The 12131-nt window shown below is 39.0% G+C and overlaps 1 protein-coding gene and 1 long non-coding RNA gene across 2 annotated transcripts; both read left to right on the top strand.

The window, feature by feature from the left end:
* Positions 1 to 6024: 6024 nt before the first annotated feature.
* Positions 6025 to 8238, top strand: LOC120728607. The gene is made up of 5 exons (XM_040023628.1): positions 6025 to 6092; positions 6235 to 6657; positions 7165 to 7296; positions 7431 to 7492; positions 7627 to 8238. Exons 1-5 carry the CDS (start codon positions 6062 to 6064, stop codon positions 7744 to 7746), a joined length of 768 nt encoding a protein of 255 aa, XP_039879562.1. The 5' UTR covers positions 6025 to 6061; the 3' UTR covers positions 7747 to 8238.
* A 2378-nt stretch (positions 8239 to 10616) lies between these two features.
* LOC120729032 lies at positions 10617 to 11804 on the top strand. Its single transcript, XR_005694835.1, has 2 exons — positions 10617 to 11160; positions 11284 to 11804. It is a non-coding gene; the product is annotated as an uncharacterized LOC120729032 (long non-coding RNA).
* The last annotated feature ends 327 nt before the right edge of the window (positions 11805 to 12131 follow it).

Consider the following 12131-nt stretch of genomic DNA (forward strand, 5'->3'; position numbering starts at 1 on the left):
GGTCTAGGTACCCTTACCCCTGGAGGGGGAACTGCACCCAGACCCAGGTGGTGTTACCCTTTTCCCTGCGGTGGGGGGAGGCAGACCGCCCCGACTCCGCAGCAGCAGGGAGGCCGCACACTCCAGACCGCAGTCGGACGGCCAACTCCTCCTCCTAGCCCCCCCGCTCCAGCAGGTCGCAGAGAACGGGGTGAGAGAAGACTCCAAACCTCCCTCCACCCGCTCATTGTAGTGTTGATGCATGTGTGTTCTAAGGTGCATTTAAAACCCAGGAGGGCATGGAGCTACCTGCCAGAGAGCAGCAGGTAAGCGCATGGTCCCTCCTGCTAGCCCTCAATGTCTACGTGTATTTAACCTTGAGAGGTGGGCAACGACGCCAGGGGTGGGGTGTACACCCTGATGGTACTTTGGATTCCGTGTATCGTGCCCACCCCCAAGATCCTATATGTATGTGTAATGAGAGTGTGAGTAATGTGAATGTCTAAGTTGTGGGATAAAATTGAGGCAGAGGCAGCCAGAAGGGGACGGGGGGGGGGGGGGCTAGCCTCCTCTGCACCCTGGTGACATACCCCTACTCCAAGGTCCTGCATGTGTGGGTGGTTGTGGTGGAGCGGGAAGAGGGAGGCAGCTGGAGATGGGGAGGGAGTTTGGGTGATTACTAAAAAAGTAATGCATTCCACATTACATTTTCTTTAAAGTAATGTATTGATTTTTTTAGTAAGGACATATGTAGTAATTAGTAAATAGATTTTGAAAACAGTCAACTATACTATATGAACAGTATTCATATATTCGCTTAAAAATAAAGTCAATGTTAGTTATTACTTTTTCCCTTTTTATAATTTTTGCTTCTACATGATATTAAAGTTTTTGTGGTAGTTAAGCTGTTCTCATGTAAATAGATTTCTTTTTTTTTTCAATTATTTCAAATGGTTTTTAGCATTTTAAAGTCAGGTTAAACTTTGGTTAAACAATAGTATCTATATTATAAAACCTTCTGTGATTTTTCTGTGTTTGATTATTATAGGAATTACAGTGTTTATTATTTGAAGCAGCAGTTGTTTTCTTTTCACAGTTTTTCAAAAGATTGCGGGTGTGGGGGGGGGGGTGATCATACTACAGGTCTATATACAATGTCCTTTGTAAAATATAAAGCTTTTGTCTTTAATTGTTGATTTGTATCATTGTTTTCCAAAGTATTTTGTAAACTCTGAATAACAGTTTTCATCTGAGTTTTGGAAATGTTTCCATTTTCTGGATTTCAATTTAGCAGCTGTCTTATCTGAAAATAATGTAATAATCAATTCACTAATAATCAAATAAAATGTCAGTTAAAATATTTGGAATTTTTTCTTCTTGCATCCTGACTGTAACTAACTTGCACCGTGTAGTAACTGTCTTAACAGTTAACCAAGTTAATGTGGGGTGGAAGATACGATAGATCCCTACTGTCACAAGTAAATGTGTCTGCCATAAATTTTACTAAGTGCAGAAGCTCAATTAAAGTTTCAGCTTTAATATCAAAAATCCTTGAAAGAGTAGTTGTCAAAAAGCTAACAGATCATCTGCAGAGGAATGGTTTATTTGAAGAGTTTCAGTCAGGTTTCAGAGCTCATCACAGCACAGAAACAGCTTTAGTGAAGGTTACAAATGATCTTCCTATGGCCTCTGACAGTGGACTCATCTCTGTGCTTGTCCTGCTAGACCTTAGTGCAGCATTCGATACTGTTGACCATAATATCATATTAGAGCGATTAGAACATGCTCTAGGTATTACAGGTACTGAACTGCAGTGGTTTGTATCATATCTATCTAATAGACTCCAATTTGTGCATGTAAATGGAGAGTCCTCTTCACACACTGAGGTTAATTATGGAGTTCCACAGGGTTCAGTGCTAGGACCAATTCTGTTTACATTATACATGCTTCCCTTAGGCAGCATCATTACAAGACATAGCATACATTTTCACTGCTATGCTGATGACACCCAGCTCTATCTGTCCATGAAGCCAGATAACACACACCAATGAGTTAAACTGCATGAATGTCTTAAAGACATAAAGACCTGGATGGCCGCTAACTTTCTGCTTCTTAATTCAGATAAAACTGAGGTTATTGTACTCGGCCCTGAAAATCTTAGAAATATGGTATCTAACCAGATTCGTACTCTGGATGGCATTACCTTGGCCTCCAGTAACGCTGTGAGGAACCTTGGAGTCATTTTTGACCAGGACGTGTCCTTCAACGCACATATTAAACAAATATGTAAGACTGCTTTCTTCCATTTGCACAACATCTCTAAAATTAGAAATATCCCGTCTTAGAGTGACGCTGAAAAACTAGTTCATGCATTTATTACTTCCAGGCTGGACTACTGTAATTCATTATTATCAGGATGTCCAAAAAACTCACTGAAAAGCCTTCAGCTAATCCAAAATGCTGCAGCAAGAGTACTGACAGGGACTAGAAAGAGAGAGCATATTTCTCCTGTTTTGGCTTCATCACCCACCGGGAACGAGTCTGACTTATTGCGAACCAAGCTCTTGCAACGGTTGTATAGGGATCGAATGGCCCGTAGCAATGGGCCAGACTCCCCATACTCCCGCAGCACCTCCTGCAGCACCTCCCACAGGACACCCTGAGGGACACGGTTGAATGCCTTCTCCAAGTCCACAAAACACATGTAGACTGGTTGAGCAAACTGGTTGGGAGTGTGATCCCCCTGTAGTTGTTACACACCCTCCGGTCCCCCTTCTTAAAGATGGGGACCACCACCCCAGTCTGCCAGTCCAGGGTACTGCCCCTGATCTCCACGCAACATTGTAGAGGCGTGTCAACCAGGACAGCCCTACAATGTCCAGAGCCTTCAGGAACTCGGGGCGGACCTCATCCACACCAGAGGTTCTGCCACCAAGGAGTTGTTTAACTGCCTCAGTGACCTCGCCCCTGGAAATTGGCGGGTCATCCCCCTCATCCCCAGACTCTGCTTCCTCCTCGAAAGACATGTCAGTGGGATTAAGGAGGTCCTCAAAGTATTCCTTCCACTGCCTTTTCTTTGTCGAAATTAGCAGCATTCCGCCAGCACTACACACAGTGCAGGAAGAGCACTGCTTTCCCCTCCTGAGACACCTAACGGTTTGCCAGAATCTCTTCAAGGCAGTCCAAAAGTCTTTTTCTATGGCCTCTCCAAATTCCTCCCACACCCAAGTTTTTGCTTCAGCCACTGCCCGAGCCGCATTCTGCTTGGCCTGTCATTACCTGTCAGCTGCCTCCAAAATCCCACAGGCTAACCAAGCCCAATAGGACTCCTTCTGCAGCCTGGTGGTGTCCAGAACATATGGTCGCAGGTCTGGTGATACGATTACAAAATCGATCATTGACCTCCGGCCTAGAGCGTCCTGGTGCCACGTTCAAACAAGGTGTTCGTTATGGCCAAACTGTGATTTGCACAGAAGTCCAATAACCAATCAGTACTCTGAACTGCCACTCGGCGCATAAGCGCAGATGACAGTCAGGACACCCTGGGTCGGGGAACGCAGGGCGCAGGGAACAAACCCTCTCATCCACCTGGAAGAACCCCAATGTACTGGCAGCAACCCGAGGGGATATTAGAATACCCACCCCAGCCCGCCGCCTCTCACCAGGGGTAACTCCAGACTGAGACAGATTCCAGCCCCTCTCCAGGAGACTGGTTCCAGAGCCCAAGCCATGCGTAGAGGTGAGCCCGACTATATCTAGCCGGTACCTCACAACCTCACGCACTAACTCAGGCTCCTTCCCCACCAGAGAGGTGACATTCCATGTCCCAATTGCCAGTCTTTGTAGCTGGGGAGTCCTCCAGGGCCTCCGCTTCTGGCCGCCGCCCGGCACACAATCCACCTGACCCCTACGGCGCCTCCTGCAGGTGGTGGGCCTGCGGGAGGGCCCATGTCCCCTTTTCGGGCTGTGCCCGGCCGGGCCCCTTGGACTAAGCCCGGCCACCAGACGCTCGCCCTCGGGCACCCTCCCCGGGCCTGGCTCCAGGGCGGGGCCCCGGTAACCCTGCCACCCTGTCCAGGGCAGAGTAAACTGTTCCCTCAATGTTTTTCTCATAAGGGTCTCCTGAATCACTCTTCGTCTGGTCCCTCACCCAGGACCAATGTAGTTTTTTTTACTTATAGGCCTTATAAGCCTATACTGGTGTTTTTAAAAGTCATGTTTGACTTCATGGTTTTCTGAATAGTTTCTGGGATACTCAGAACTCAAATTGCACTACTTTACATAGTTTATTTTGATGCACATGCTGTTTTCTTTGCAAATTTGCATTATAGAATTTATTTAGTTTTTTCTGCTGTATATAAAAATTGGAGTATCTCAAAAATAAAATTATGAAGACACTCAAAATAAATTTGTTGTTGTAAACTCTTTTTTGCAACTTTTTTATATTTAAAGTTTTGAGGGATAAACCTCTGAAATGTCTCTAAGTAGAAATATATGTAAAAAACAAAACAAAAACGATTTTCAATTTTTTGTAGTTTATTGCGCTTTTTTGCAATTTAAGATAAGAGATAAGATAAGATAAAACTTTATTAATCCCTCGGGTGGGTTCCTCTGGGAAATTCGGTTTCCAAAAGCACAGCACCGACAGAAGTTACAGTTACAGAATATTATATATATATATACACACACACACACACACACACACACACATATATAAATACAGAGACATATATAAATAAAATATACGAAGGGGATAAATAGAATAAATAGGAATAAAAAATAAAAATACAAGTGAATTTATGTAGTTACTATGGACTTAATGCATATATATTATTAAAATTTGGGCTATAACAGTTGTATTGATGTATAGCGACTTGAAATGCTCTGGCGGACTTGGTTCTATGGTAGGTCTTAAAGGGATTAATGGTAAATGGACTCATTCTTATATAGCGCTTTTTTACTCTCCCTGAGTACTCAAAGCACTTAATACAACACACCAATTTATTATCTTAATCTCCAGTCATAGAGGCCTGGGGTCCATTTATTGAATCCCAACTGGTTGCTGAGTAGTTGCTAGCTAATCTAAAACCAAAAACCTCCTTACTTTGGTTGCTTGTAGGTTGCTGTGAAAGATGCCCTCTTTATGGGAAAAGAAATACCCAAGTGGTGGTGAAACTGATAAGAGTGGACCACAAAATGGAAACCTAAATGTTCTCCATTTCCTTTCATTTTCCTTTTCACAGTTACCACTACTTAATGAATAGTTGGTAAATGTTTGCAAGTCTGCATCTTCCATGCAAAGTACAAAAGGTTTGCGGCAATTTGCGTGTAAGTAAAGCAATCACGAAGAAGTCTCTGGAGAAACACCTCTTTGTGACTGATTTCACCTAGCAACAGTCAGCACCCACTCATCGACCAGATGGGGGAATACACATTTCACCTGACGGAATACATGGCCGGTGTGACTAAGGCCTTCACTGTCTAATCAGCCTGATCAATGTGTTTGATGCAAAGGCATTAGAGTGTAGAAAAAACAAAAAGACAAAATGTTGGCAAAGAGAAGGCTTTATACAGAACGTTGAGATCATGGAGAGGCAATCATCATCTCCTGCCATGAACAGAACAACCAAAATCAGCACAGATGCAAATGCTCCTTGTTAGAAGAGTTTCTGTTTGCTTTTGTCTTTTATGGTGGATTACATCTGTATGGTTTTCTACATACTTTAAGCAATTCAAACAAAATTATATAATACTTGTGCTTAACTCAACGGTCTTTTATATACCCTAACATGCATGTCTGTAATGGTTTTGAGCAAAGCAGAAAAATTATTTTATGCAAGGCTCAGAAAATTATATTTGAAGTGCACTTTCTGTACTATCTGTCAAAATTATCTTTTACATTCATTCCAAAAACATCACTTGTTATTGCACCAATAGAAAACAACCACAAAGAAAATGTTCCATTCAGTCGACCAATCATAACTTCCACTTCCTTTAATGGAAAAATCTGCTTGGGTCGTTGCATCTGTCAGTAAGACTTGTTGAGCTGCCTTTTAACTCCTGTTCATTATCACACACGGATATGATGCATGTTTTTCTCATTGTTCTTTTCGGTAATTATTGTGATCATTTTCAAGATTTATTGATATTTCGTCCTATTTGACATTGAACTAATGTTGTAAAAAATATCTGTTTTATTGTGATTTTGTATAAAGCTGTGCATGTTTTAACCTCTTCTAATGTTTTTGTGTATAGGTCCCGTAGGAGCTTTAACTTCTAGTCATAATTTGACCAGTGGAACAGTGTTGGAGATGATGGTCAGACCAGGAGAAAACATAACTCTCTACTGTGACTGTAAAACTTCAACTGGAGAATTCATAGTGTGGTACAGGAATTGCTCTCATGAGAAACAACCTTCTCTTGTTCTAAAAACAAAGCTTGAGCAAAGACAATATAAACCAGGTATTGATTACCAAAACCTTCTGAATCCACTCCCTAATTTCCATCTTGTGAAAAATTATTCCTCTCAATCCTATGACCTGCTCATCACAAACATCACTGATTCAGATGAGGGCTTCTACTACTGTGGAACTGAACAGTCTAAGGTGAAGGACAAAGAAACAATTAATCTTGAATGCCTTTATAGATATGGAAACCTCACCACAAAGATCCTACTTCGTAAGTATTCTAGTGTGAGTCATCAATAAATGATCTGTCTGCTTATTACAACAATTTGACATGAATATAATGGTAAAAATACAAATACAGAAATAAATAAACATAGAAATAAAACAAACGTTTATGTTTAATAATTTTTTAAGATATATTCTTCCTTCAGAATAATTTGCCAGGCTTTTACTACAGCTTCATCTATTTTGCTTGCTTTATTGTAAGCAAAATAGGTATTCAGGTGACTGAAACAGACACTGCAGGATATTCTTTTTCTTAATTTTCAAAAACTACTGGGTGCCTATTATTATATATTATGGTTCATTTTCCTTCTGTACTACCTTTGGCTGAATCTGAGCAGAAAGTTCATTGCTATATGTTTCACATGTTTGTCATTCTGGTACAGGTTGGTCTTTGTAATGCAACTAACAACATCATACTTAAAATTATCCCCAGATCTTTTACCTGAATAATTTAGGGGGAAAAAAGACTAATTTCAAAGCTTTTTTTACTCAGACCCCCGTGAGCCTCAAACCACGCAAAAAGACTGTGGTATATGCTGGATGCTTCTCTTCTCTCTGTGTCCAGCTTTTTTGGCCCTCTCATCTCTGCTATGTTCTCTTTTGATATATTACCATCACAAGACAGGTAACCGCTCTGTTTCATTTGTACAACAAGATTTTTCATCACTTTAGTTCCATGATCATTTGACCATCACAGAGTTTTGTCTAGTAAAAGAAAAGAGCCTTTGTACATTTTAAATTTTTTTTAAATGTTCGTAGCTAAGAAACCTCCGGCTGATGAGAAAAGATATGAGAGCAGAGACCAGATGAGAAGAAATCAGGTCATATATCATATTTATTGTCTTTGCTACAGCTTGATTTTTTTTATAGTAATGACACAAAGCTATTTAGCTCTAAAATGCATTTATCATTTGTCAGTGCTTGATGATAATTCTAAATAATTATGAAATTTTAGAATGAAGATGTGTGTTATGCAGCACTGGAAATCCACCCAGTATCTCAGAGACCAAAGAAGAGGATCGCCCAGAGTTCAGATTTCAGTGCCTACACAACCATGAATAGTTTTCACATGTAATGAACTTTTTTTTTTCCTCAGTATGGTTACTAAGTATTATTGATAAGTAGTCTGTGCTACCAGATCTGATAAGGAAAGATTATGTAAGATTATGGTCATTTTTTCCCCCCAAAAATCAATGTAAGGAAGTGATTACCTCCACAAGAATTCTAATGCTTAGATATTTAAAAATAATAAATATTTACTGTGTTAGCAAAGTTTTTAAAATTGCGACTTGGTGTTAAAGTCACCTTAACTTGGAAATATCATTTTAACTTCTTAATCCTCCTATAACAAACCCTTAGTATTTATGTGATCATTGTAATACATCTGTGTGCTGTGCTTTAAAACAGTGAATTTTCAGATACACTGTAGGCTACAATATTTTTTAAACCTAATAAAGTTCATTAAAATGTAACCTATTTTAATTGTGAATATTTTGCATTTCCCTTACTGATCGACAGCCTACCGTGAATGGTTTGACTCACACAAAAAAGAGTATAAAACAAAAAGGCCCAGGCCAAAAGAAATTTAACATACTATCATACCAGTTGTATTAATTTCTAAATGGTTCTTTTACAGATTCATATATACTACTCAGAAAACCTACAGTTTTTGGACATTTTTGTGTCATTTTGAAGACTAATAGATATCGATGTTAATTTAACATTTCATATCCAACTCTACCATTTGGTGCTGTGCGTATAGAGGGAGATGTGCTGAACCACCATCTTGCACTGCATTAAGCACCACATCTGTCCTCATCCGCACCTATCTGCTTGATAGTGTTGCTTTAAGATTTGTCCAAGTGGCTTTGTTGGCCTACCTTGTGGTTATGATGTGGTTGGGGACAGGATGGCCCTTGGCAAACATGGTTCAACTACAAACATTATGTCTTAAATGGTCATAGTATGATAGCAAGATCTGTACTCTAGATGAAATAGTTTTTCAAGCACTTTCAGTCAAATGTTGTGCAAAGCAATAACATTTGATTGTCAACTAACTTTGAAAGGCAGAGCTTCTCAGAAGTAATGACTGGGGGAGGTTCACCAATCTAAAAAAAATCTGCATCTACAAATTGTGGAACAATTTCCTCAATGTTAAATTGTGCACAAGTCCATAATATCACCCAGAGAGTCTAAGAATATGTGGAAAGTTCTGTACACACATGAAAATGCTTAAAATAAATATTGATTGCCAATGATCGTTAGCATTTATTAGCACAATTCGCAGTGCCATCCACAAATGCAGAATAAACTTTATCATTACGAGAAAAAGCCAAATGTGAACATGATGCAGAAATGCCACCATCTTCTCTATATCAAAGCTCATTTAATATTAACTGATGCAAAATTCTTCTATAGTCAGATGAATCAAAGTTTGCAATTGGAAAACATGAACACAACATCCTCTAGACTAACAAGGATAGGGAGATGGACAGTTAAGCTGATAGGACATCCAAAGTTATAAGATCTTGCTCTTAGTCTAATCTCAAACATGCTGCTCCAGAACCATGTACTAGAAAGGAAGTTCAGCACAGCTAAGTTATTTTTTCGTTTTCTGGATTCACTTACCCTGATATTGGCAGTCAGGATAACTGGTCACATGAAGCAGTTTAATAACTCGTTAACTTAACCCAGGGTTTCCCATACACATTCACATGAAATAGGTGGTGTTGATAAGTGTACTGGCAACAAAGTGGCTGATTTTACAAAGAAAGATAAAACTATACTATGAGAAAAATATGAAGCGATTAAGCACATAACACCAATTTAAATTAGCACTGCTGCTGTAGATAAATTAGTGACATGAGTGTATGTTGCAGACTGGAAAAGAGTTGGTATATTGATGAAGTTTAGCTAATTTAAAGGCAGGATTGATAGCAAGAAAAACACAACATTTATTAACAACAACGCTATCATTAAGACACAAGAAATTCTGAAGCACTATAATTAATATTTTGTTAAATTAATGTTTAAAAGACAGGCTTAGTTGTTATTCTTTCAGCGTCAACCTCACTGCTCTTTGTTGGTCTGAGAGCACATATTGATTAATATTATTATAAAAACAAATGTATGCTTAGTCTGCATGTAAATTTGATGTAAAGTCAGCAAGTGAAAATAGCTCCTCTGTTTTAGGATCCTATATTTATGGTTATAGAACAATAAAATTGTTTTTAAAATTGCTTTCAGCCAACAGTAATGTTAAAAAATGTAAAAATTAAGTTGTTTTTTAAGAATTTATATGTCTCATGATTCATCAGGGAAATGCAAAGTAGGTTTGGAAATTGCAGGTTATGTGGCCCTGAAGTGAGTTTAACATTACAGACCTACTACATAGGAACAAAGGACATTTTATTATAATAACGATTACAGGACAATGTTATAGTACGGCGCGGGCATTGTTGTACCTGTAGACAAGAATGATGTTGGATACAGGGAACTTCCAGAAACAGATGGTGAGTTTACAAATTTAAAGTTGTTTTAACACCAGTTTTTTCCATTTATCTTTTGTTTATTCATTGGTGAGGTAAACAAATTTTGATAAAGGAATTTAGCTTCTGTGAAATAAGCTGGTTATATAGATTGCAGAGATGTCTTGATGCATGCTCAATCATCCAGGTAAGTAAATCTCCAAAAGTTGATTCTGTTCATCTGGATGTAACGTTTTCAGTGGGAGAAAAGTTTCGTCACTCATCCAAGTGACTTCGTCAGTCTACAGTCAAAATGCAATGTGAAAAAGTTATTCAAATACTATCAGGCCCTAACTCAAAAAGTCATTTTCCCCTTAACTTAATAACTGGTTGTGCCATCCTTGGCAGCAAGATATATATAAATATATTACTTAAATCCATCTAAAACAGTGGTTAGGATGGCTTTTTGTTTACAACAATTCATGATGCCTATTTTTAACTAATTTTCTGTGTTTTGTCTCATGTTACCAATCAGCTATTATCTTTAACAGAATGAAACACTGTAGCTAAGTTTATAATGAGCAAAGTTTGTTTCAAGGACATAATACAAAGAATAAATAATACTTTCTCTGTCTTGAAGCTACAACAATACAACTCTGACAGTAAAGTCAACTTCAGCCTCCTCGTCAGCCGTCAAACAGGAAACCCACAACATCAAAAAGCCCCTTACAGAGTTACAAAAATTCCCTTGCAGAGAGTTTGACATGCATTATAATGTACAGTTTGATTTGCTTGACATTTTATATTGAAAATATATTTTGAGAACAGAGCAAAAGTATTTCAGCGTCCCAGATCTATGCTATCCGGACATACATAACTACCTTATAAACTTCCCATCCTACTACTCGGGGGACTCTTTAAAAGCTTACAAAAGCCTGGAGGGTTACAAATGGACTCAATCTGGCTTTGCAACAGCTGTGGAATCTTCAAGCAAAAAAAAATTCTGCATCATCACTGGAAAGGTAAGTGTCATATTATCCGAGGCGGTGTGACATTGTTAGCGTTGTCGTTTGCTAAAACACGTCTGGTTGTCAGTAGCTATTTTGTGTTTTTGGTGTACTTAACATTTGTAATTGTATTTATAGGTTCAACATTCCCAAAGGCTTAATGACCCGCTGTTAAAGCCATGGGTAGTAGTGAGAAAAGACGGGGATGTCTTGGGAGCACACTGCAACTGCACAGCTGGCCTTGGTGAGAGCTGCTCACATGTGTCAGCTGCTTTGTTCAGGACATGGCAGCATACCAGTGGAAAAAAAAAGAAGAGATAGCTGTTACATCTAAGAAGTGCAAGTGGGCCATTCCAAGTGAGGAGTCTTTAAAGAAAGTGGAGTATTAGCAATGCAAGGACCTCATTTTTAACAACTCTAAACAAAATAAAAAAGAGAAATCTGCAAGAGATCATCCTGGCCCCCCAGCTTTCCCACCTCTTAGCGCTGCTGAGCAAGACCAACTGTATCACAACCTCTCCCAATGCCGCACACAAGAGGGGAAGATCATCAAACCTAAATCAAAATTCTAAATTAATGCTATTTTTGTTATGAAGCAAGTGGCTAGTTTGTAGATTTTTGTTCACTGACAAAGGCAATAAAAATATTTTTGATTTTGATTCTGATCTGTTTCTGTCAATCAGGAATATGAAACATGGTTAGTGGAAATCATTTGAGATGGATGTGAAGATCAAAAAATAGTGAGCCCAGGTGACATCTGCAATTCTCTTGTTCTGATATTTGTAGGACAAGTAAGAAAGCTTTCCCTTCAAAGGTCAAGTCACAATAAGCAAACAAAAAGTGAGAGTTAATAATGTGTATTTGTTGGTTGAGCACATCAGTCACATCATTTTCATTTACATCACTGGAAGGGCACCACAGATTCAGATACATTTGTAAGCACACAACATACACCTACCATCTTGTCAAGATAGTTCACATCATTT

This window comes from Simochromis diagramma, unplaced genomic scaffold (genome assembly GCF_900408965.1).
Source record: "Simochromis diagramma unplaced genomic scaffold, fSimDia1.1 OVJJ01000302.1, whole genome shotgun sequence".
Taxonomy (NCBI): domain Eukaryota; kingdom Metazoa; phylum Chordata; class Actinopteri; order Cichliformes; family Cichlidae; genus Simochromis; species Simochromis diagramma.